Source organism: Colius striatus, chromosome 1 (assembly GCF_028858725.1).
Source record: "Colius striatus isolate bColStr4 chromosome 1, bColStr4.1.hap1, whole genome shotgun sequence".
Taxonomy (NCBI): domain Eukaryota; kingdom Metazoa; phylum Chordata; class Aves; order Coliiformes; family Coliidae; genus Colius; species Colius striatus.
The window spans coordinates 66,472,718-66,498,856 of record NC_084759.1 but is presented as its reverse complement, the minus strand read 5'-3'; the positions used below and the strand labels follow the sequence as shown (position 1 = coordinate 66,498,856).

At 41.0% G+C, this 26,139-nt stretch overlaps 3 protein-coding genes and 1 long non-coding RNA gene across 7 annotated transcripts in view; 2 read left to right on the top strand and 2 right to left on the bottom strand.

Moving 5' to 3' along the window:
- Nucleotides 1-7,121, bottom strand: part of TSGA10 (testis specific 10) — a 25,869-nt gene extending 18,748 nt beyond the window's left edge. Inside the window, 7 exon segments of the mRNA XM_061997834.1 lie at nt 1,421-1,498; nt 1,660-1,833; nt 2,200-2,355; nt 2,800-3,000; nt 4,329-4,394; nt 5,178-5,387; nt 7,094-7,121. Coding sequence (XP_061853818.1) covers nt 1,421-1,498; nt 1,660-1,833; nt 2,200-2,355; nt 2,800-3,000; nt 4,329-4,394; nt 5,178-5,387; nt 7,094-7,108 — 900 coding nt within the window. The 5' untranslated portion in view covers nt 7,109-7,121.
- MITD1 (microtubule interacting and trafficking domain containing 1) lies at nt 5,313-26,139 on the bottom strand. 4 transcript variants are annotated; one of them, XR_009818901.1, is made up of 10 exons: nt 25,905-26,138; nt 25,536-25,637; nt 25,314-25,450; nt 25,143-25,229; nt 24,401-24,516; nt 23,121-23,181; nt 22,934-23,033; nt 20,420-20,623; nt 20,029-20,149; nt 5,313-5,387 (listed from the first exon to the last, which is right to left on the bottom strand). XR_009818901.1 is itself a non-coding variant. In XM_061997870.1 (8 exons), exons 1-7 carry the CDS (start codon nt 26,056-26,058, stop codon nt 22,938-22,940), a joined length of 753 nt encoding a protein of 250 aa, XP_061853854.1. In that variant the 5' UTR covers nt 26,059-26,138; the 3' UTR covers nt 20,679-20,748; nt 22,934-22,937. The 4 variants fall into 4 exon arrangements, 3 of the variants coding, with proteins under 3 accessions (XP_061853854.1, XP_061853840.1, XP_061853861.1); XM_061997870.1 differs by lacking the exons at nt 5,313-5,387; nt 20,029-20,149; nt 20,420-20,623 and adding an exon at nt 20,679-20,748; XM_061997856.1 differs by lacking the exons at nt 5,313-5,387; nt 20,029-20,149; nt 20,420-20,623 and having other exon boundaries at nt 21,287-23,033.
- Nucleotides 9,180-11,098, top strand: LOC133628066 (uncharacterized). Its single transcript, XR_009820519.1, has 3 exons — nt 9,180-9,269; nt 9,781-9,846; nt 10,664-11,098. It is a non-coding gene; the product is annotated as an uncharacterized LOC133628066 (long non-coding RNA).
- On the top strand, nt 15,764-17,750 carry LIPT1 (lipoyltransferase 1). The gene is made up of 2 exons (XM_061997845.1): nt 15,764-15,833; nt 16,282-17,750. The coding sequence occupies exon 2, from the start codon at nt 16,555-16,557 to the stop codon at nt 17,674-17,676; it is 1,122 nt and encodes a 373-aa protein (XP_061853829.1). The 5' UTR covers nt 15,764-15,833; nt 16,282-16,554; the 3' UTR covers nt 17,677-17,750.

Below are 26,139 nucleotides of genomic sequence, written 5' to 3'. Positions count from 1 at the left end.
TAAAAAGATACACTACAGAAACCAATGTTACTCTACTTAAAAATCCAATTCTGCCAAGACTGAAAATATATTTAAGATTTATATTCATATTATTAATGTTTTAATTTCCTATTTTAGCACCATATGTTAGGAAACAATTGCACGCACAAGCAACTTAAGACATATTAAATAAATCAGAAAAATATGATTACATTTAAGTATGGTGCATCAGTTCTTAATAAGATACCATCAAAAGCTAATTCACACCGCAATGGGCTCCAAGAGGTCTTTAGTCTAAACTTCTGCTCAAAGCAAGGCCATCTCAGAGGTCAGGTTGCCCAGTGCTTTATCCAGTCTGGTTTTGAAAGTCTCCAACCTGGAGGCTGCTTGACTATTCTCACAGGAAAAAAGTATTTGCACTCAGCCTGAACCCTTCTTGTTTCAATTGATGCCCATTGCTGCTCAACCTTCCACCATGCACTGCTGTGAAAAGCCTGTTCCCAACTTCTTGATGAGTACTGGCAGGTAGGACTTAGGTTTCCCTTAAGCCACATCTACTCCCTGTGGAACAAACCCAGTTCCATCAGTCTCCTCTCACAACGAAAATGTTCCAGCCCCAAACATCATGGGAATCCTCAATTAAACTAACTCCAGTTTAGCAATGTATTTCTTGTACCATAGTGGCAAAACTGGATGTGGTGTATTCCAGATGTGGTCTAATGAGTGCTCAGTAAAGACGGAGAATTATTTCCCTTCAGCTACTGGCTGTGTCCTCTTCACACAACCTAGCACACTCTTGGCTGCCTTTGCCACCATGGCATTCTGCTGGCTCAGGTACAGCTCACTGTACATCAGGGTCTCGATGGCCTCTATTTTCAGCTGAGCTGCCCCAAAACCTGTATTGGTGCCAGTGGCTCTTCTTCCCAAATTCAGAACTTGGCATTCATCCCTGCTAAGACTTCATAGGCTTCCTGTTGTCTATTTTTCCTACCTGTCTTGGTCTCTGGGGATGACAGCCCTGCTCTTGAGTATATCAACAGTTTTCCCTGATTTGGTGTCATCTGCAAACTTTATGAGCACTCATTCTGTTGCCTCCTTCAGGTCATCAATAAAGATGATAAAACAGGACAGACCTCAGAACAAACCCCTGTAGTGTTCCATGTTAACAGCCAAATTAAATGCTACCTGATAAGACTGAACATCTAATAATCTTTTTTTCCCATCTAGCTGCCCACCCATTCAGACCATAACATCCTAACCTGGAGACAAGAACGCTGTGGGTAACAATGCCAAAAGCTTTGCAACAATCTTGGAAAATAAGATTCATTGCTCTCAGTCTGTTTGTTTTCTGACAGAAAGTAATAAGGTTGGTCTTGCAGGACTGATAAGGAATATCACCTGTATCATATTTATAATTCCATAAATAATTTTTTTCCCTTACATTTTGAATAGTAGTTTCTAGCTCTTCAATCCTCTGTTCCAAATGAGCTTTTTCATTAAACGCAGTCTCTTGAGAAATCTGTATCAAATAACAACAAAATCACATATAGCACAAGTCTGAACTCACCCACAGACACGTAGTTTAATTAACTCTCAGGATTAGAATAGAAATCTTTAGGAACTTTAATTACATTACTAAGTAGTTTTCATGTTAAAACAACCTGGTGAGAGGGTAGTCACCTTTAACTGCTCCCTGAGGCTATCACGTTCTGTAGTCATCCTCTGGAAATCTGACAGTGCTGTATCCCTTTCTATCTCCACACGTCTTAACGTAGCCTGAGCTGTCACTGTACTTTTAGGAGTCCTGAGGCATTTGATAACTTCCTGACGAAGTCGAGAAATCTCTTCCTGTGCCTGTTTGTAAAAACAGCAGCATAATAGAAAGAAGAGATAACACAATAGAAAAAAGAAAGAAGAGATAACGTAATACATTACTGTAGCATATGGCTCATAAAGGAAGAACATCCCAGAAACTTACCAATATCAAAGATGAATTAAAGATTTGTGCATATATTCTTTGATTCAGGAAAGCATTCTGAACTCAGGATAGCACTTACAAACTTGTATCTAACTGTCAGATTAAAATAATGGAATTTCTATAACTTTTTTCCTATTTGTTGGAACAAATGCTTTTTTGTTCTTTTTTACACAGAAACAATAGGATCTTTTTCTTGCACATCACTGTATTTTAAATAATCATAAAAATAAAACCAAAATTACCCGTTCATAAAGACTGACAATTTTGTCTCTCTCAGCTGTTAAAACTTTGAGGTTGCCCTGCATTTCTGCCACATGGCGCTCATATTTTTTCACTGTTGACTTAAGGTCTTCACGTTCTCTCATTACTTTCAGAACTTCTGGATCAGAGATCGCTCCCTTAAAGAATAAGGTGATACAAGATTAAAGTAGAGAAATAAAACTTGATACACTTTCTTATTATATCTGGTTTGGAAATTTCTATAAGCTCAAGGCACTCGGGACTATACACATGTATCCCTTAGTCTTAGAGCCCAGATATACATAACATTTATAAGCAATGCATCAGAGTAGTAAGCTATTATCACAAATGGTACTGACAATCAGGTGACTAAATGACTAAATGTAAGTAGTCATCAGCAACCATTTAAAGTTATATACATGCATGCAGTGTAAAGAGGTGGTGAAGTTCACATTATTTGTCCATTCCAATCTTACGCATCCTTCAGTTTATAAGCAATGTGGTTTTCTTCCTGGTAATTGTGGCTTTGGTAATTTAGCATAAGTTAAATCAGTATTTTTAGAAACGCATTCCTCCTCTTCCAGATTGTTTTCCAAGCTCACCTTAATAGATGAAAGCTTCTTAGACATGCTGCCACAAGTACAGGTTATCTTAGGACATGAAAATGCATTTCTAAATAACTTCAGCAAATTCTCAGTTTCACTTTTATAGTAGTCTCTGTCATCTTCCAGTGTCTTAATAAAGGCATCAAGCCTTGAAGGTGACTTCCCTTGCTTTATTTCATCTTCTGTTTGCAAAATAACCTGCATGTGCAAATATGAGAGAATTCATTCACTGAAACAGAACTTCTGTAATGAATGATAATTCAATGTAAAATAGATAAGTATATTTTTCAAAATGAAGATAAAGCAGACATCTAATTAAAATAAGTATCTATTCAGTACTTCAAAGTAACTTCTGAATGTCTAGATTTTCTATTTTTTTTATATAGCAGAATGACCTTCTAAAATGTATCTAACAGGACAGAAAGGACATAAAAGCTAAATGTTAATTAACTTGGAGTATATTCATTCAAAACTAAAGAGGACAATTAAGTACATTTGTATCAGAATAGTGAGGCCACTATATTTGCTTAAGATTCATGAAAAGTGAATTTTTAAAATGAAAATAAAGGCATGTGCAAAGAGCAACAGTCGAAATACAGAAAGATGTAGGGGTCTGAGACAGATACTGAAGATGAATTGCAATCGCAAAGTCCAAAATTTCACCCTAACATGTTTCTGTTATAATCTGTGGGAAGCACCTGGACTCATGAAAGTTAGGTACCTAGTGAATACTAAACTCTGCAAATTTATTATTTTCATTAAAGCATGCGAAGAAATAGGCCTTTCAATCCCCCAAAAGATAGAAATTAGTCATCTAAATTTCTCAGTGAACACAGCTACCAAATCCCAAACTTTCTGGCTAAAGGATCAAAATCTTCCCAGGGTAGTTGAGCAGCAAGCTCTACACGCTCAAGAGTTTGCATTTTTTTCCAGAGGGAGTTCTTTGCAGGACTGTGGCTTAAGGTCATTTTATACAAGACAGAAAAACTCAACACTCCCAGCCCCTGAAATTTGAGGCAAATAAGAAGAAATAATGATTTGGAACACATAAATAAGTTTCACGCCAGTTCATACTGGAAACAAGTAAATGAGTCCACTTAATAAATTAAAATGTTAATTTAAGTTAACATTGGCAGATATTTCTACAATAACAATGTTGCATGCATTTCAAAAGACTTCACTGGTATCATTACACCTTAAGGAAGATGGAATATTAAGATAAAAATTGTAAAGAAAAATTGTTACTTCTTTCTGTTGCAAGTGATTTACAAGGTTCTATGAATTTTTGTAAAAAACATTTTAAATTCTGAAAAGCAAAATCAGTACAGGCTAGTTGCAAAACAGAAACTGTTTCCCATCTGCCTAGTGACAATTACAAAATAAACAGATATGTTTATCCATTCTATAATTTGTTTGTTAGCGGTGAAAACAAAGCAAGTCAAATTCACCGGTGCAAGTACCAATTGCATTTAGAAATGATCTGATTTCATAGCTATGTGTATATTAAAGACACATGTTTAACTCACAGATTTTAGTGTTTTCACCATATATTCCAGTTTCTTTATCTTATTCTGCTGTTGTCGAATTTGCACCTATCATGAAAAAAGCAAGAGATGCATTACATTATTATATCATTTTTATGGACATATTCCTATGCAACCTGATCTAGGTGAACCTGCTTCTGCAGGGGGTTGGACTAAATGATCTCTAAAGGTCTATGATTCTATGATTATAATTGGTAGTGCAAATCCAGTATTTTAGCTGAACTATTCTAGTCCAAAGGAGATTTTTGAGCATGTCTTTTAGTTTGACTAGGTGAAAAACAACCCACTATTTAGTAACCATAAACTTAATATATCTGTTTTATCTTCAAACAGTCTGGCATTAGGAAAAAACAGTAGCAGTTGAGTTACTCTCAAGTGAAGGAATGAGAAAGGAAGCATGGGAAACCTTGTCCCAGAACTATCTTACTGAGCAACTTTTGAAAACAAGGGCAGCTTGACTATGTTATGTAGTTACACTAATCATAAAGAATATGCTTCCTACCATCTGACCACCACTACTAAATTACATAATTGCATGTGCATAAGGTACAGTTTTCCATTATCCTGTGAAATCAAAAGCACTTTTCATTGAAATTACATTATTTCCAACTGTAAGCATGAGTGTAATCCTTGAACTTCTCCACACTGGAAAAATATCACAGTGGCCAGAACTTTCTCCTCTTTCGTCACAGTAAATATGCTTCAAAGCAGAGATGAAAGCTAAAAATTCATCCCAAAAGGTAAAAAAACCTCCCACAAAACAGTCCCCCAGAATATTAGCAAACAACATTCAAATATCATTGCACAATATTAGTTCTAATAAGTAGATACCTTTGCTTCCTTAAGTTCCTTATCAGCTGTACTCAATAGCAATTCTTTTCCCAGCTGCTTAGAGAGTTCATCAATTACAGCAAGTTGTTTACACAGATGATTATTTCTATGGGTGAGTCTATCCACTCGACTTTCCACTAGTTGGTTCTTATCAAGCAGTTGTACAACATGTTGCCTTAGCTCCTGGTTTATCTTCTTCAGATCTTCAATCTATGAGGACAAGGAGGAAGGAAAGTCTCTTGCTTCATCTTCAGAAATTTGCAAGGAGTATTTAATAATATGAAGTAATTTATGCTTAAGAAAAAATATCAGTGTACATGATTCACAAATGAAGAATATGCATGCTACTAGCACCATTTGGAACAAATTAATTTTGAAGGGTTCTGGACAATAAAGAATCTGATCCCAAGCTGGGCTGCCACTACAGTTATTCCTCTATAGTACTGTGAGAGGAAATGTTTCCCCAGTCCTGGTCTTAAGATTCCAACAGTTGCTCACTACAGTTGTGTTAGATCTCAGGAAAGCTTTTCAATCACCTTCTTTGAGCTGGGCCTGTATCCTTCACACATACTTCACAAAGGCCAGTAGAAATGTAGCCAGGCAATTATTAATACTAATTAATTAGTACTAATTAATCATAAATCATCAATTAGTATAATATTAATAATTTCCCTGAAAAAATGTTGCCTTTTTAGAAAAGTATTATATGGCTTTCGTTTAAGCAAACAGAACTTGCTATTTTGGCACTATAGACTTACTGTAACATCCCATGCTACAGCAGCATTATTGCCTCATCCAGCTTTTCAGTTTTCTGAGCCCTCAGATTTCTAAAATCCCAGATGAATCAAGATATGGATACAGTGTGATGCAGGAAGTCCATTGCTTGCACAGGCTGATCCTGAGGAATCAGTGCCTGAGGAATCAGTATTGCTCAATATTGAATTCTGTGGTGTTCACTTGATTCTAACAATCAGAATTTTCCTCAGGTACTGCTACCAGTGCACAAAAATATATTTTGATTTAATTAGGAAGACCTGAAAGATACTTTGTGACAAAAAGCTTTTGAGTGGACTCTGAACCGTGACATTCTGTAGTAGTTAATTTTTCCACTTGTGTTCAATGGGTGTACAAATACATTAGGAAAGTCAGTGGAAAAATTATGAATTAATTTTCATCATAATTTTGTGTTTTCAGCAAGCATGATCCAGCTGATCCTGCAGAATAAACCTCAAAATGTGTTAGTTATGGACTGGTTGAGTGGAAAAGTTGTTAAAAAACCACCAAACCTGCAACACCACAGAAAGCAGTTAACGGCAGAGGAAAACAGCATTTGTGCCTGTGTGTTTTAGAATTCCTGCACTTTTATTAAGTTATAAACTTTGAGGAGAATACAGCTATGTTGTTACTGGAGGAAGTTCACAACAATGCCTGCTTTACATGGTGGGAACAGGAGTGATAATCAAGAGCAGGAAGGCTAAATCTAGTCTGTATCTAAATATACAAACAAGATTTTAAATGACAAAACTGAAGTCCAAGTCACATCTGCACTCAAGCCTGCTACAGACAAACCCATTTTGTTGCTCCATACAGCTAACTTGCATCATATCTAAATTATTTTTTTATTTCCCTCCCTCATCTTCTCTTGGATAACCAAGAAAGTTATGGCAAGCACCATATTTAGACTACAAAATTAAGGGTTCTTTATGGAAAATACCATTTTAGCAATTTACTCCTCTTTATACAGAGTAATAATTTTAGTATCCTAATTACAATTGTGCTCACAATGCTATATGATGAGACCAGTCTGTAAGCAGATAAAATAAATAATCATTTAAGGCTTTATAGGCTCAAAGCCCAATAACACACTATCAAAAAGTACGCATAGCCACAAAAAAAAGTCATTAAGTACAACCAACCTTCACTCCTGTCATGTCATTGCATTCTGCTCTAACTCATGAGAGCTTGTTGCAGCAATATAAACTGGGGGGAGAATGCCTCATAGACACAAAAGGATGCAGAAAGCCTCTTTTTGTATTTCAGCTATATCAAAATAGAGGAAATATGTGATAATGAGAAATGGGGACATAACTTATGATCAGCATGCTCTCAAATATAGACCACAGACAGAAACACTTGTAAGTGTTCAAATTCTATTCAATTCAGCTGAACATAGGGACGTGGAGCTAGTGTTTATCAACTTACCATACTGCTGCTTACATTTCATTACCAATTCTCAAACACTTTGAAATACAAAATGGAAGATATAGGGTGCTCTCTCGCAGCTTTCTCAGAATAACTATGATGGCATACAGTCATGGGAATAAGTCCTTCAGTGAAAGATAAACGAGGCACAGTGGGACAGAGCAAGTGGCAAGCACATCGGTGCCTTGCAGTGCCATTGGATGCCCAACATTCTGCTCTTGTTTTGATACAGGAAGTAGCCCACCGGTCTAACAACATTGTATAAACACTCAATCACACACCAGCAAGAAGTTACCACCATCAGCATAACCACAAGTTTCTCTCCATGCTTGGATTCAAGAATTTCAAGGAAATCTAGGGCAGCTAGCTCAATGAGTTACTTTCCTATCACACTCAGCTTCATCTGAGTCAAATCTCTGACATCAATTATCAGTTTGACCATCAGCCTCAAGGTTTAGCCACCAGAATGATAGTTTTGTTTAGGAGTAGGCTGACTTAATTTGGGGTATGTAGAAAATGGCATTTCTAGGAAGTGATTCCTGTGGTTGATTTTAGGCATTCATCCTAAAATTACTCATGTCCTAGGAGTACCTCTGACCAAAAAAAAAAAAAAAAAAGGCAGCCTGAACATCTCTGTTATAGTCATGATCACCACTGATGCATAAAACAAGGTGAATCCCATCCTAATGTACAGTTCTCTCTGAAAGGGACACTCACAGCTTTCTCCAGTCATATGCATAGCCCTAGTCTTTCCAGAAAGGGAAGAAAACAGACTGGAGGAAGTTGTATGCTGCCAGTACCTTCAGTACCTCGCTGTGCACTAAAGACTCAAATTTACAGATAGATTACGCAGTATTTGCTCACTTACAATACTACTTTTATTCAAATTGTGAAAAACTTAAAAAAAAAAAAAAGAATACTTCTAGATCCTAAAAATCCCTATTACTTATGCTTGCCATAAAACAGTAAGACCAAACTATTATCTTCTGGTCTCAGATAATGCAGCCCCCTTGCAACGGGGATGAACCTTCACATTAGGACCACCGCAAGCTTCAGGCAGTACTGAAGACACTCGCCCCAAGCCTTGTGGCCTCACCAAAAGAATTCAGAGCTAGTAAACCTTCCAGACCGGTTAAGTCCTCAAGATTGTTTTTGAGTTCCAAGTATTTGAGTGATCAACCATCTCAGATGCTCCTTTCCTCCTCCTTCTCCACAGCGTACACAGCATGCCCGCCGCCCTCCTCACCCCTCAACCCGGGCAGGAGGGAGGCCGAGGCGAGTCCCGCCAGTCTCTACCTTAGAACGACTCTCCGTTCCCAACCTCCGGCGCCGCAGGAAGCGCCGGGCGCTCATGGCGGTTACCGCTGCCCGCCGCGCGCCCTCACCCGCCGCCCCGCTCCCCGGCGGGCGCCACGCCCCAACGGCTGCCTCCCTCCGCGTTCCCCGGGCGCCTGGCAACGGCGGGCGGGGGAGGCGGCGGCCGCGGAAGGGACGGCCGTGGGCTGGCATTCTCCTGCCCGGGGTGAGCCTGAGGCGATCATCTCAGCCCAGAGCCCCATGGAGGCCTCAGCGCTAACAGGTATCTCCCCGCTTTCCCGCTGGCGCGAAGCTCTCCACAGTGGGAGCACAGCTAAGGCGGGAGCTAGTTCATCTTGTTCCAGGTAACCGAGTAAAAACCTTGGCTACTCTGGATGGCTGTGAAGAGACGTAGAAACCCCGACTCAGCTCTCCCTTTGAAGAAAAAGCTATTACATTCTTGCAACATTGTCCTCCCTCCTGAGGCTGTTCCACTTCCTTGGGCTGGGGGTCCCGCAGGCCAGAAGCCAAGTGGATGCTGTGGACATGCTCACTTCTGGCAGAGCACCAGCACAACAGCTTACCTAAGCTTCGGTAAATATGCATCCAGTCTCTGCACTTGTCTTTAACCTTGTTTTCAAAGATGACCAGAGTACCTGTTGTCCTTACAGGTGTGTGTGTGACTGAAATGCTAGAGGCAAAACCCTATAAGAGGTTAGAATGGTAGAATGTTAGGGGTTGGAAACGACCTTTGGAGATCATCTAGTCCAACCCCCTTGTAAAAAAAAAAAAAAATAAAAAGCACTGTAAAATCTTGTACAAAAATATCAGTAAACCCCTGTTTCCATTAATTCTGATATAAATATTTATGAGTGCTGCCTTTATAAAAATTTTAATTATTTCTCTACTTGGTTTCATCTTTTGAGTAATTTTGAGTAATTCTTATCTATGAAAATTAAACCTTCAGATGTTAGGTTTATGATTTAAGTGTAGTTCCTCAAAAAGCATTACTAAAGTCAGGAAAAGGTGCTCATATTTGTCTTTTGGTTTTAAGTACAATGACTATTGAGTTGCTGCTCTATCTTTTTGAATGGCTTTTTTGTAGGAGGTGGACCAAAGCCAAGCCTCTGCTCAAGTGACATAATCTCTCCAGACCTTGATGGATAAAAAGGTGACTTCCTCAAATAATAGTTCAATTCATAGTTATTTGAGGATGGGGGCAGAGAGGTGGGTGACTATCACAGATTAGCATACTCTGACATATGCAATAATACCTCCTACTCTTGGTTTGAGTGGGTTTTAAAGCATTTTGAACTGCCTTTAATTCAAATCTCCCTGCATACATGCAGCATAGGCCTCACACCTGATTAATCCAAAAGCCTCAGGGAAAGGCAGCATGAGCAATTCTTACAGGTCAGAAGATTTCAGAGATAAAGCCAAGCATGGATAGGGTATTCTAAAACTGCCACAGCTGATCACCCATAACAGAGGGTGAGCTCAGGGAACTCTGCTGAATACCTCTACATTAATTAGGTTCATCTCTTTCAGAAACTAATATCCAAGGAGACACTTCTACAGATGAAAACTGCAACAATTGCCATACAATCTCCCTGTCTTGACAAGAACAAAACGTGTTAGATAAGACTTAATATTGTGAAAATAGCTACCCTTTAATTAAACCTTATCTTCTATCCAAAACCCACCTAATTTACATATGTATTTGTATGATATACGTGCCAGTTGTATTGCTAAGAATAAATGACAGTGCCAAGCGTTAGCTTCATACCAGTGACAAACTAGTATGGTCTGAATTAATTCCTGTTTTTAATGCTATGACTAACATATTTACTGGTTTACAAACATTGTAATGTTAAAACGCTACTAAAAGGTATTACATGGGTAATTATGCTTCTCTTTATTCCGCTAACAAAATTATATGAAAGAAATTAGTTCTTATATTTTCATACACTCATAATTCTTATTTACAGCACTTCTAGCTGCACATCTCTTCTTGGAATAGGACAGACGGGGATGAAAAGACTAGTACCTTGAGAGAAAGCAATGTGAAAAGGGTAAAGAAGCTGCTTGAATTCTGTGACCCCTACTGCCTGTTCATGTCTGGCATGGATATAAACAACATTTGAAAAAGTCTGCTTTAGGTAGACCCAAAGTTAAGCTTAGAAAACAGACAAAATGTGCATTCTATGGACAGCACCGGGTGAACAACAAGGTTTTTTGGCAAACTGTCAGTATCAAGCACTCATGGATAGAGCTCACCTTTTTGGAGGAGTAATACCTCTGAAATACGATTCTGACCCAAAGACAGAGAAGACATTGGAATATTTTAACTTCCAGAAGAAAAGAGCAAGAGAAAGAAGTATTTTTCTTTTCCTCTCCCCATCCAAGATTTCCTGTAAGTCTTACTTTCTGCTTTTGGTATGGTGGAAATTATCAGAGAAGACTCTGCATTATCATGTTTATCTCCAAAAGAGATGTGAAAAGAACATTTCAGGTTTTCATAACTTTACCAAAATTGTTCTTCATGAAAACTAATTTTAACAGTGAAATTACATGTTTTTAATTTGTTTTGTTCTGGCATGTCTATTGCTTTCTTTGAGTGACATACAATGAGTTCTCTCTTATATGTTAATGTTGGTTAATGTTGTACAGAGCAGTTGCTTTGCTTTTTGTGTACCAAACAAAGCTTTGTTGATCAAAGAATGCAAATCATACAGAGGATTGTTTTCAAAAGCAAAAATAATCATCACTTTATTTTGCAGATATGTGATTTATATAATAGTTGAGACATAAGAATTTTAGAAGTCCAATCCAGAAAGGTTATTACTTAGGTCCACATAGAAAATGGCATTAGTGGTGCTCTGCACTTTCTCTCTTATATTAACTTCACCCTCTTCTGCTGCTTTCAGCTTGGACAGAGTTCATTTTCTCCCTAGCAGCTGGTACAGGGGTTCTGTTTTGGATTTATGCTGGAAAGGGTATTGATAAGAAGGATGTTTTGGTTATTGCTGACCAGCTCTTGCACAGCATCAAGGCCTTTTCTGCCTCTTATCCTGCCCTGCCAGTGAGTGGGCTGGGGGTGCACAAGGAGTTGGCAGGGGGCACAGCCAGGACAGCTGCCTCCAGCCCACCAAAGGGATATCCCAGACCATACGATACAGTGCTCAGCACATAAAGCTGGGGCTATAAGTAGTTCAGTGACACTGTTTGTCTTCCCATGTCAGCGTTACACATAATAGAGCCTGGCTTTACTGGGGATGGCTGAACACCTGCCTGCCCATGGGAAGCAGTGAGTGAATTCCTTGTTCTGCTTTGCTTTACCTATTAGTCTGTCTTTACTTCAAGTTTTCTCACTGTTACCCTTCCGATACTCTCCCTCATTCCACTGGACGGTGAGTGACCAGAGATTAATTGCCCTCTGGGGTTAAACCACATCAGCCCACCTCCAAATCAAGCAGTTTCCTCACTAGACTGAGAAAAGAGATAAATAAATAATGGTGTGTATTTATAAATTAATTCTTTTTGCTTATTGCCAGAACATTCCTAATTATCTTACTGTGTTTTCTTCAACAATAGCCACTTTTCAGGAAAGGTATTTGTTGCTGCATGTGTATTTTATCCTTCAGCACATACGATACAGACCCAAGACACGTTTACCTGTCCGCCTAGTGTACGGCATGCTTTACATTTTCAGCAAATTCTGATTCTATTTAAGAGAGGAGAGAGTTGCCTCCCCGTTAGGCCCGCAGTTTTCAACTAGAAAAACAGTGCAACAGCTCACAGCATGTTTGTAGTGACACCCCGTGGCAAAATGACACATCGCAAATTTCCAAGAGTCGAAATGGAAAATGGTCCTGCTTTTTGTTTGAGATTTTTTGGTAACATCAGGAGTCCCACAAGATGCATTTCACTTCCTGTGACCAGCGTTAAAGTACCCCAGTTCGCTGTTGCATTTTGCCAACTGCCTCAATAGTTGATTTTCCAATATTTAGAGCAGTGAATCGACACATTTTTTAATGGACAAAGTCCACATGCTTTTCACCCTATGTATAACAGAATAGTTCAACCCAGTGAAAAGTTATCACCAGTCTAATTTAGAAACAAGTCATTCCCATTTCAAACTGCTTCAAATAATTTCCAGGTTTTTCCTTTTTTGTTTTTTTAGTGTGACAATGCCACATGTGATGAGTGCTGGGGCATGCATTATGACAGGCTCCCTTTAGAGTCTGTTTCCCCTACTAATCACTACCAGCACAGGTGCTTCTGTTTGCTCACCCTACTCATCTACACATTTCTTTTAAGAGTTTCCATATGAAACCACCATGCTCTTAATGATTCAGTTCTCTAGTAGGAAACAACCCCAAGCTCACATCTTTACTCTCAGAAGTCTTTCACCCTTATCCACCTTCTCTCCTTCACTTTCCAAGGAATATAACTGCTGTAGTATTGCTTCTTTAGTCAGAAGGTAAAGGCAATTTGGGCCCCATCATAAAGAGTTTTCTTTATTGGTAAGGCAAATGCACAAACACATGGAATGAAAGAATATATAGGGCATCATATAGGGCATTATATATTAGCTAGAAAATTTAAGTATACATTTACCACAAAGATGATGAGGGGAGTGGAGCATCTCCCTTATGATGAAAGGCTGAGGGATCTGAGGCTCTTCAGCTTGGAGGAGACTGAGGGGTGATCTCATTAATGTTTACAAATAAATAAAGGATGAGTGTCAGGAGGATGGAACCAGGCTCTTCTCAATGATGTCCAATGATAGAACAAGGGACAATGGGTACAAGCTGGAACATAAGAGTTTCCAAAGAAATACAAGGAAGAATTTCCTCACTGTGAGGGTGACAGAGCACTGGCACAGGCTGCCCAGATGGGTTGTGGAGTCTCCTTCTCTGGGGATATTCAAAGCCCACCTGGACGAGTTCCTGCATGCCCTACTCTAGGTGGTCCTGCTCTGGCAGGGAGGTTGGACTAAATGATCTTCTGAGGTCCCTTGCAGCCCTTGAAATTCTATGATTCTGTTATTTATAACTCTTAGGGGTTGTTTTGGCAGCAGTTGATTAGTAGTAGTTTTGGCAACTACTAACTTCTATTGTTACCTAGTAAGCTTGTGAAACAGATCTTGGACTCTTGGACCAATCGCAATGGGACAAGCAAACTGCAACCGCTCAAGCCTGAAGAAGGACTAGTTTGATCTTGTTCTGCAGTTTGGACAGGTGCCAAGAACCCAAAGGTGAAAAGTACACTGTGAGGAAAACTTAGATCTTCATCTTCAACAACCATGTTAGGCCACCAAGGAGGCAGGATGGAGGTGTAACTTGGGCAGACTGAGGCAGGACAAGGGGCAGAACTAATGAGTTCTTGGACATAATTAGCATAATCCAACCTTTTCTGAGAAAAGTAATGAATATGCATATCTAATCCGTATAAATGTAGAAAGTTTTGCTTTAAACGATGCACATATTTGGTGGAGCAATCCCCTGTGTGCCCAGCGCTGCAATAAAGAATACCTGCTTATCAGTCACATTGGTTATTAAGTCCTGACTGGCACCTTCATGGCATTAACATAATTACACATCCAAAGCCAAACTGCTTCCTCAAGTAATTTCACTGTTTCAACTGAATAAGGATATCAACTTGGCATTTCTTCCTAAGCCACCTATTCCTAGAATTAGAAAGATGAAAAATTGCTTGTAACTGTTCAAGAGGAATAGCCTCTGGGAATTCTCACAAACCACAGTACCAATCTTTTTCTCTACTGTTCCTTCATGCCTTGGAACTCCAATATTAAGTTAAAATGGAAGATAAAACCATGTAATGTATCCTTTATGAATACACTTACACCACCAACAGATGTTTAACACCTATCTTGTAAAATCGTATTTCCTGTATAGATACTACTATGGATAAAAGCTTCGGCTACTAGCACGGAACATCATGCCATAGTGTAAGCTTAAACACAGACAATAGCTCTTCTTCAATAGCTGAGGTCTGGTAGATTTTCAGAATGGCTTAAATCAATGCAAATCTGAAGACAATCTGCTGCATGCAATATATCCTTAATTATCTAGTCTTTGATCACTTCTAGCTTGTTAATGAATTATGCTGTCAACACTTATCCTGAGACTTGGGGCTGTTTAGCCTAGAAAACAGAAGACTGGGAGGGACCTCGTTAACACTAATGAGTGTACCTAAAGGATGTACCTAAAGGGCGGATGTCAGGAGGACAGGATGACACTTTTCTTTATATAGTATCCAGTGACAGGACAAGGGGTAACAGACATAAGCTGGAACAGAAAAAGTTCCACTTAAAACATAAGGGAAAACTTTTTTTTTCCTGTGAGGGTGAGGGAGCCCTGGCACAGGCTGCCCAGGGAGGATGTGGAGACTCCTTCTCTAGAGGTTTTGAAAACCCGCCTGGACACATTCCTGTGTGATCTGATCTAGGAGAACCTACTTTAGCAGGGAGTTGGACTAGATGATCTCTAGAGGTCCTTTCCAACCCCTACCATTCTATGATTCTGTGGTTCAGGTTCTGGATCTTTGTGAGTATCACGGATAGTTTCTGTGCACTTCACAAGCCTCTGTGCATTTGTGTTAACTTGTTCAGTCTTCTTTTGAACTCCTGACAGCATCTAGCATCCAGAACATCCTGTGGCGAGGAACTGCACTGCTGAGTCTTGCATGAAACATCATCTGTTTTATCCATCATTCATCTGCCACTCGCTGGCATGACCCGATGCTTCACAGTTACTGGGTTGTCATAGCCAATAAAGATCAACACTGACCTCCTTTCTTTAATACCACTTGCCATTTTACAATCTCTTACTATAGGAGGTTTGGTGGGGTTTTTTGACCAGGCTGAAGAGACTTAAGTTGCTTAGCTGCACGGCAGTTGATAGTTCTCGCTTCTCAGCTTCCCGCAGCTGTGCTAGGTCCCAGCTGCGCTTTGAGAAGCGGCGTAAACGCTTTACAGCCCCCGGCATCAGCAGAGCAGCTGATCGCCCGCCTCCCTCCCCTTTGCGGCCTCCCCGTCAGTGGGCCCGCCCCGGCCCGCCCCCAGCGCCTCTGACCCTGGGAAGCGGAAGGCGTTGGGGAGCGCGTGGAGGGGCCGCCTCGCCTCTGGCCGCCGTGAGTACCGGGAGAGCCGGCTGGTGGCGGCGCGGGGCGGGCGGGAGCGCAGCGCCTCGGGGCAGTCCCCCGGGGGGACCGGGCCTGTTGCCGTTAGGGCTGCAGCACGGCGAGGTCGAGGGAATACCCTGTGCCCACAGAGAAATGGCGCCTGGGACGGCAGTGGGTTGTACCGGCCCCGGTAACTCGGCGGCGCTTGTCTCGCCTTGCGGTCGGGAGCTGCAGGCCCCATGGCAGCAAGCCTTGCGCCTGGCTGGCTCCTCGCTCACCGAAACAAGCCCGTGCGCCTGTTTTTTCTTATCAGATCAATGAAAAAAAAACCCCAAACCACTAAACTGGACTGATACAATTAAGTTTAGCAAAATACACAAAGTAAAATTATATTACCAAGAGTACTGATTGAGGGGAAAAGTCATCGGTTAATTCCATTTTTTCTTTGCTCTTTTAGGCACCAAGGACTGCAAGAAGCTACTTTAACAACCCCAGCTTTTATGTTAAGTGCTCATCAGTGCATAATTCATTTCAGGAAGAGAAACATGCCTTCTAACTTGCATCAGTTCAAGAGCATTGCTGAGCTTGGGAAGCATTTGGGAAGAGCATGGCAGCATGATGACTACCACTAGCATTTTATTTCTGCCACATCAGCAGGTTTTGCACTTGCCACCTTCAGCTTTACCAGATAAAGTGTTCCTTCTGTCTGCTGTTTACTTATGAAAAAAATATGGTACTCCAGTCATCTTTAAAGAACTGCCTTCAGCTTTCCTGCGTCCTCAGGACTCCAAAAGCTGGCTTCAGAAGCACAACTACTGGAGACCTCATTATCCAGTCTATCTCTAATGATGTTTACCAAAACCTAGCTGTGGAAGACTGGATCCATGACCACATGAATTTAGAGAACAGACGAGTCCTTTTCCTTTGGAGAAATTCCCCTGCTGTGGTAATAGGGAGACATCAGAATCCCTGGCAGGAATGCAACCTCAGGCTATTGAGGCAAAAAAATATAAAACTAGCCAGGAGAAGAAGTGGAGGAGGGACAGTTTACCATGATTTAGGCAATATCAATTTGACATTCTTTACAAACAGAAAAAAATACGAACGAATGGAAAACCTGAAATTAGTTGTGAAGGCACTGAAAGCCTTGCACCCCCAGTTAGATGTACGTGTCACTGACAGATACGACATCTTGCTAAATGGGCAATACAAAATCTCAGGTACTGCTGCAAAGCTAGGAAGGACAACTGCTTATCACCACTGTACCTTACTCTGTAATGCAGATAAGTCTGTCTTATCTTCTGTGCTAAAAAGTCCTTACAAAGGGCTAAAAAGCAATGCCACTCCCAGTGTGCCAGCGTCAGTGAAAAACCTCTTTGAAGAGGATCCAGGTTTAACTTGTGAGATGCTCCTGGATGCCATTGCTGAAGAATATGCTACACAACACCAAACAGATCATTGTATCACCTTAATAAATCCAGCTGACGAGACGGTGCTCCCTGGAATTAATAATAAAACTAAAGAACTACAAACCTGGGAATGGGTGTATGGAAAGACACCAAAGTTCAGCATTAGCACTTGTTTTAACTTGGTCTATAAAGGTTCTGTTCTTGATGTTAAAGTAGATATGGATGTAAAGCACGGAAGGATTGAAGACTGTAACATTGATCTGCCAGAGAAGTGGCTGCCACCAGCACTGTGCAGTGAACTGGTGAAGAGCCTCACTGGCACTAAGTTTTGCCCAAATGAAATCACTACACTAGCAACGATGTTACTAAGAGTGTGTCCACAAGATGATGAGTTGCACAGCAGGTGGAATCTGCTATGTGAGAATATGGTAATGCTAATGTGACTTGCATTTTGGAAATGTAAGTTAAACTTCTGCTGCTTTTTTATTTAACTTATTGAAAACAAAATATCAACAAGATGAACACTTATTAAAACTGTTTAATCTTCTGCTTTTGCTTAATATTACCTGCTAGCAATTAGATCTTGTGCTGCCTGCACCCAAAGATCCCAAACTGTAGGATGTAAGACTCTGCAATAGACTGTAGCCACATGTAGACTGTACTCCACAGTCTATACATTGCCACTCCACAGTGACACGTTGCCACTTAAACCAGGAAAAATGGTGGCAGCCTCCCAAACTGGCTCTGTGGCAGGGAAGGTAAAAGTGGCTGGCACAGATGGGACAGGATAGGTAGAAAACTGCTGCTGTGCTTCTGCACTGGATCCCCCAGCCTGCATCCTGCTCCATGCAGACAGTGTCTCAAAGGCCATGTCTCAGCCCCTGAGCTGTGTGGAGAGGGATGTGCCCGAGGTTTCTGGTTGAAAGCCCTTTCTTGCAGAATGCTGATAACCTGCCTCCCTAGAAGCATGATAGTAAACGGCTTGCTGTGTGGTGGATTAGGGCTTTTGTCCATGCACGTGCAAAATCGGAGGAAGTTCAAATGTGGGGATTTCCCTGATGAGGGCAGAAGAGGCTAACTGGGACAGAGATCATGTGTTCCTTGTTTGTATCTGTGCTGCCTGGCACCAACCTGGGAGTCATTGCAGCCTTAGGTACTGGTATCTGAGCTAAAAGTGGGAATACTTCTCTGCATTAGGAAATAGACTTGTAAATGCACATCTAGGAGAAACAGGACCCTTCAGTTACCACCTAGGAGAAAATTTCCTACTGAAAGGCAATAATGAACTGAAAATGTCAGTATATATACTAAATAGAAATAATAGGTCGATATAAAGTACCATCATGAAAGAAAGGCTAAAGATGTTTCGCTGTTGCTGCTGAATAAGCAGAATGCAATTTTGATCAGGTCAGAATGGAAGCAGTTTACCTCTACAGTTGTAGGTGACAACCCAGCACAGCAGTGTCAGACTCTACTGGTGTGAGTTCTGCCCAAATGAGGTAGTTGCAGAATTTATATACCTTTATGTTATACAACTCTCTGCACCAAACTGCTGTTGCATAGCAGACATGGGTAAACTTAAAAGTGGGGGGTTCATCAAGCAGAAAAGCCACAAATACACCCTCTCTAGATGTAAGTGCCTCAAGGTAAATTTCATTAACAGAACAATATATGGCACAACCCAACTTGCCCAAGAGTCTTTTCCCAGAAGGTTAACAATGGGGTTGTAGTGTTGCCTAAATAGTGGATTCTTCACCCTGTGTGCAACTCACCAATAATCACACACTTGAGATTGACACATTATTTCAGATTTGTGGAATCCTGGGTGCTTGGTGGTAATCCAACAAGTGAAGCACACCAACAGTACCTCCTGTGCTGTATTTATCCACAAAACATTAGTGTATCCTGTATTTTAAGACACTATTTAGTGATTTGTTATTCTATTTAATGACTGGTTAGTAGCTCTTCGCCTGGTACTTAAATGAGTACACATGCTTATTTCACTTCCTCTGCCCTCTTGGGTCTGAGGTATAAATTGGGTAGGCTGTGTGTGAGTCCATGGTCATAGTCTCCCCCTGCTACAATTACTTTTAATCTAAATTTTGGCCTAGCTAAGCGGTTCTTTGCAGTTTCGTAAAGCATCAGTTCATCAGGTTGTGCTTCTGCTTTTTACAGTTACATCCTGTCTGCTACATAAAAAGCACATTGTTCTAAGATGTTTTGCAAGAGTGATTGCTCGAAACTGAACTGCTCAGAATGTCTTCATTTAAAGGATGGTTTTGTCTGTAGTTTCTATACAGACAGAGAACAAAGCACACCTATAAACAATCATATTTTCCTTCCACAGTAGGACTTACAGCATGGTATCCAGAAGTGAGGTGGATAGTTACAAAGAGCTTGTTACAGGATGACATACAGATTGTCCTGAAATATTTACTGAAGCATGTACTACTTCTGAAGATAAGGCAACTGCATGAAAATCAGAGTGGATTGAGAAACCCCAGTATAAATTAGGCAAGAAACAATCTTGCTGTTAATAGGGCAAGATACCAGAGGACTGATCTGGCTTACAAAAAACAATGGAACAATTATATTTATGATCTTGAAGCTATCCTAATCACATTTCTGAGGCTGTGGCATGAAGGGTTGGGTTGAAAGTTAGGGTGACAGAATGCTGCTGGACTTTAAAGACTTAGAAATAGGTCTGTAAGGACATTATGACTTTCCATGTCCATGTTGTTGATACATAAAAAACTTGGCTCCAGATCCAGCAGGGATTTCAAAAGGTCCCTTACCTTTCTAAGTGGCACCACAGGGGTTTCAGCAGAAATCTGGCTGTGGTCCTCCCAGGTGAAGCAGGATGTGTGAAGCTAAGTCAGGGCACCACATTTTGATCAGAACAGCAGCAGTTTAGTGCTACAGGAGAAAAGGATGGCCTCTGTTCATTCCAGTTCTGTGCAAGTGAAGCAGTCACAGTCTTATACACTGCTAGGTTATACAATTCACTCTACCAGTCAGATAAGTGGGACTTTTTCATTAAATCATTTTGACCAGATGAGCTGCAAATGTTTCTTTAGAAGCCAGACTAATGAGACGTTACTATGTTACTTGCACACTGTTGTCTTTAAAGGATGCCTGGATGACCAGCACTCAGTAGGAGGAAATTTCAGATCAGAAGTCACCCACCTTTAGCTATGAAGAGCAGTCAATGTGGGTGAATCTAGCTCTTGGCAGTCACACTGTAGGACTGAAAAACACTCAGCTGACTCCAGTCGGGAAGGTGGCGCAAGCAGATCTCCACAGATGATGCCAGGAGGGACAGTCCTGACTCCACAATTCAGGTGATAACCTGACTATGTAAGTGTGAGTCGCAGCACAGAAGAACATGGCCTGGAGTCAGGAACATTACGGTGGAACTGTATTCCTGGATTGCTCCGATAGGGGTTTCTTTTTCCCATTTATTGATGCCTATTCCCCTTAATATACAATGTCCCTACCAACAGTGAAAGGAACTCCTGAAAGATAAAAGGGCTTATAGGTAAAAATTGCAGTGCAGCATGAACTGGTACATCACTGAAGGCTTTATGGTATGTATGTACAGATACTGCAAATCCACGGGCTCTGCAAGGAAATCTGCAGTGTTAGTTAGTCTAATTAGAAATCAGAGAAAAAAAATCTAGTGCTGAACAGGCAAGACAGGAAAGATTATGTTTACCCCCTGTGGTAGTTGTAGAAGCCTATATAATAGGGACTTACTACTAGAACAATGAGACATATTGCAGAAAGCATAAAGATTTTAAATTTTGATTTCTAATTAAGTAGTAAAATTTGAAGCTGATCTAAAATATTTCAGGTAGCCTTGTATTTTGTCCTGGTGTGTTTGAAATTGCTGGACTAGGTTTAAAGATAAAAAGCTTCACATTTGGGAAGCTTACTGTATTTACAGTGAACCCAATGAACCTTCTCCCAAAGATGACTGATCTGTAACGCATTACCCAGCTTCCTTGAATTACCCTATGTAGAAGAATTAAAACAGATGACTAAGACTACAAATCATAAAAAATAACCTTTATTCCCATTAAAAATAGGCATGTGTTGTACACAACTGAATAAAACAGATAACAGATACCAGAAACCTAGTATCACAGCAGCAAGCCAGGGAGCTTCTATGGAATGTTTGGGGAGAGTGTCTGGTAGTGCACAGTTTCTGTGGCACACGTGTTATTCTTTTTGCTGATGTAACACTGAAAAGCTGAGACATTATTATGCAAAAGGATAAAAAAGGCAGACCACTGGCAAATAGTGACTCAGAGAACAAGGCAAAGACAAGCTCTGTTTCTTCTTGATAGCTGAGGAATAGATTTGTTGCATTAGAGGCAAGACTAAAAGAATAGCAGCATTAGATTGCAAAAAGTAAAAGAATAAAGAAAATAATTAAACAAGGACAATGGAATGCACAGGCCATCAGGAAAAAGAAACATAGGAGAGAGAAAAAACCTTTCAATGAACATACTACTACAATATGGAAGCATATTGTATTACAAGATGCAGAAAACACAAGGCACTTCTCAGTCTGGAGGCTGAAAAGGTTTTGATAGGATCTGCAGAAGAGGCCACTGCCTGTTCCTCATGTCAGAGTATATGACTTTGCCAGATTCTAGCTGACAATAACCAAGAACTCTTGTATTAGGAGAAAAAAACGGCAGCAGTTCAGGTCATACCTTCCACTTTCCAGAAGATGAAGGGAAGACAATACAAGACTTTGTCTGTTTTTTGGGTTTTGGTTTTTTTTACCCCCAGTAAGCATATTTCTTAGAATCATTATTAATAAGAAAGTTTCACAGTATCCAAGTTGTGGAAGAATTTTTAAATCTTTTTGCTTGTTTGTTTGTCTAGGCAACTGTCTTAGGTACTAGGGAAAAAGCTTATTGCAGTTCAGACTGGCATGACTAGCTGGAAGGACATTAAAATTGCAAGTCAGAGAAAAAGACTAGGAGAGGACCACACAACCTTTCCACACTCAATGCAAAGCATGGAAGTTCAGTACATGACCATACATTCCTTTATCCCATGATGTATAGGAGCAACAAGGAAACAACTGTATGCATCCTTTCCAGCCCAAATTAGTCATGCAGAGACACGTAAGACAACCCTAATATGTCTGTATACTGAACATTACAATGTTTGTGTGCAAGGAGCTTGGAAAATGGAATGATAGATTTAGGGTTTTGAGTACAGTCTGTGAAACCAGGTATTATGTGATTGACTAAAACATGGCAGAACAGTAGTCATGACAGGAAATAAATAAGGCTGTTTATAAAAGAAGACATGGCAGCCCAACTTCAAATGTTTCTGAGGTGGTCAATTAAAGATATAAAGAAAAAAAATTGCTCAATACAAAATCAATAGTAAAAATAAAAATGACAGTAAAGGGGCCTTTGAGAGACAGTATTGAGAGCCTGTTATGAAATCAAGATAAAATTTAGACATGGATTAAGATTATGGGAGAAGTTCAGTTCAGGAATTGTGCAGCTGTGTTTTCTCATAGTGAAAAGTCTCAAATATTCTTAAACCTGGTGATTATAAAAGATGTGCTGGATTTAGAAGAGCAGCTTCTGAAGCTGGACTGCTGTACTCCAGCAGCATCTTCTACTCTTAGTTTTTTATGCTTATAAAAACACTCATTAAAAGCAGTCACACCTGATCACATTTTCTTTGTATGTTTGGTATGAAAGACGTCCACTGTTGTTTCATGACAGGGCCGCAAGTCAAAGTCACAGTATCCAATGCTGAAACGTCCCTGCAGAAATCAACAGAATTGACACGGTGAACAAAGAATGAGCTATTCTACAGTGGAAGTTACTTAAAAAGACCCAAGCATTCTTACCTGTGGTTTCTTAAAATAATCAAGACCCCTTCCAATCTTAATCATCCATCCATTGTTGAATCTGTTTCAAAAATTCACAAATGTGAAAAGCAATGAGTGCAGTGAATAAAAAAGTTACACCCACATGAGGCACAAGATCCTTGTTTCAATCAGTTATTTCCTAGTATCACCAATACTTGTATGAAGCATGGAAGATGCTATTCTGTACAAAGAGACATCTGCTATTATGACACCAAACTAGGAGGACGGGCTGATTCCCCAGAAAGCTGTGCTGCCATTCAGCGGGATCTCAACCAGCTTGAGAGTTGGGCAGAGAGGAACCCCATGAGGTTCAACAAGGGCAAGTGCAGAGTCCTGCATCTGGGAAGGAACAACCCCATGTACCAGTACAGACTGGGGGTCAAACTGCTGGAGAGCAGCTCTGCAGAGAGACACCTGGGAGTCCTGGTTGATAATAAACTCAACATGAGCCAGCAGTGTGCCCTTGTGGCCAAGAAGACCAGTGGCATCCTGGGATGCATCAAGAAGAGTGTGGCCAGCAGGTCGAGGGAGGTTCTTCTCCCCCTCTACTCTGCCCTGGTGAGGCCTGATCTGGAGTCCTGTGTCCAGTTCTCCTCAGGTCAAGAGAGACAGAGAACTTCTGGAGAGAGCCCATCACAGGGCCACCAAGATGATCAGGGGATCAGGGGACTGGAACATCTTCCTTATGAGGAAAGGCTGCGGGAACTGGGGCTGTTTAGTCTAGAAAATAGAAGACTGGGGTGGGATCTTATTAACATTTATAAATATCTAAAGGGTGGGTGTCAGGATGTTGGGACATCCCTTTTTTCTATAGTAGCTAGCAACAGGACAAGGGGTAATGGGATGAAACTGGAACACAAAAAGTTCCATTTAAATATAAGAAAAAACTATTTCACTGTTCAGGTGAGGGAGCCCTGGCACAGGCTGCCCAGAGGGGTTGTGGAGTCTCCTTCCTTGGAGGTCTTCAAGACCCACCTGGACATGTTCCTATACGACCTGATCTAGGTAGACCTGCTTGTGCAGGGGGCTTGGACTAGATGATCTCTAAAGGTCCCTTCCAACCCCTACCATTCTATGATTCTATGACTCTATGTTCAGTTAGAAGACATGAAACTACACAAGGAAGATTTACCCAAGTGAGGGCCACTGCCTCTCACCCTGTTAACCACAGCTGTAATCCCCAGAAATGTCTCAAGAGTTAGGCATAAGGAATTTGACTTCAAATAACTGGCATTCACTGATTTTTTATTATCACCCACCTAATTTCTCGATCATGTATTGAAGATGAAAAGTCAACATTCAGCGTTACTCCATGATTCCTCAATGATTGTCCAATTTCTTCCAAGCCACTTAGCTGTTGACTCCTCCCACTGCCCTGTTAAAATGAAAAATTTTAACAGAGTTTGGAGTCACTTCATCCTAAACTCACCAAATTAAACCCAAAGAGACTCACTTGGATGAAAACAGATTTGCAGTTTTGAAGACAGGATAAAAAGCAGACATTACAGGTATACTTGCTAAGGGACATGGAGGAGGAGCTCACTCTCAACCCCTTGAAATATGTTACTATTACTAGATAATGTGTTACCATTTGAGACAAAATAAATGCAGTGATACTTTGAGAGGTTTTAGCTCATCAAAACCTTTAAAATGACAACTAAATACAGCTCTTGGCAGAGGGTATCTGGACAGATGTTTTGGTTTTGATGACATTTTCCCCAACCAGGCTTTCACAAAAATATCTCTTCTAGTTAAGATCCTGCTTACCAAAAAATTTGTTAGTTATCAGGAAGCTCTGAACTTACGAAATTACTTATGTTCAACTCTCATATCTTTACCTTGTTCTTCATCTGTGTTCTCAGATGAAAATGTCAGAGTCTTGATTTAAAAAGTACTGCCGAGTAAGAATAAATCTATACTTAAGTATCTGTGTGCATATACATATTTGCATGGAGTATCACCAGAGTACAAGGAAACAGAAACCAAAATCTAGACACTTACTTCATCATAGGAAGTGAGGAGGTGAATTGTTTTCACTTTGCATGGCCCCTTAACTAGCATCTCACAGAATCTCAGGAAGTTATACAGCTGTAAAAGTTTTATTTAATTTAGTAACTTGGAAGGTTTTTTTAGTAGTTATGTCTGTACCAGTTACACCAAATATCTACTTGCCTGATGAATATGCCTAATATAAGGGTCTTCCACCCAAACTTCAGAAACAATCTCAGTAAGATACTCTTGGAAAAGCTTCTCATAGCCGAAACCGGTTGCGTTTTCCTCTATCCTGATTTGCTTATGGTATTTGCCATCTGAAAAGATCGTGACACAATTCCTACATTAACCACCTCTCCCATACAACGTTCACTTAACAACAAGGTACCTGCAGCTTCATACCTTGTTTCTCTTTTTCAATGTGTTTTTTAATGTCTTCAGCCCTGGTCATGTACTCGGATATTTTCTGCCGGTACCGGTGCTTTTTCGTCTCATCTTTGGTGGCTGTGAATCGAGCACACAGGTCAGTTCTCCGGGCCGGGGAAGCGCGGGGAGCTGAGCCCTGCCCTGATCGGACCCCGCTCTCCCGGGGAGAAACCGACAGCTTTCCTCTCCCTCACCGTCCGGCAACGGACGGGGGATCGGGGCCGGCCCTCGGCCGCGAACACGGCTCGGGTCGGCTCCAAACGGAGGCTGGCGGCCTCCGGCAGTGCCATTTAACAACCAGTTTCCCCAAGGACTGTAGCAAACGGCCGCCACCCCGCCCAGTACCTTTCACCACCTGCAGCAGGAGGTCGATGCCCTCCTGGTAGCACACCAGCGACTCCTGGAACCGAGACGCCAGGTCCAGCTCCACCGCCCGCTTCACCGTGTCCGCCCCGGCCCGCTCCAGCGCGGCGGTGCCATCGCTCCCCGCCCGCGACATGGGAGCAGGGACCGGGACTGGGGCCGACAGGGGGCAGCCACCCCTACGGCGGCATGGAGGCGGGGACGGGACGGGACGGGA

Coding starts and splice junctions, on each gene's coding strand:
- LIPT1 (XM_061997845.1), top strand. CDS start 16,555: ATGGTACTCCAGTCATCTTTAAAGAACTGCCTTCAGCTTTCCTGCGTC.
- MITD1 (XM_061997870.1), bottom strand. CDS start 26,058: ATGTCGCGGGCGGGGAGCGATGGCACCGCCGCGCTGGAGCGGGCCGGG. Junction 25,638..25,904: donor CCTGCTGCAGGTGGTGAAAG/GTACTGGGCGGG, acceptor CTCGATTCACAG/CCACCAAAGATGAGACGAAA. Junction 24,517..25,142: donor TCCTCACTTCCTATGATGAA/GTAAGTGTCTAG, acceptor TCATTTTAACAG/GGCAGTGGGAGGAGTCAACA.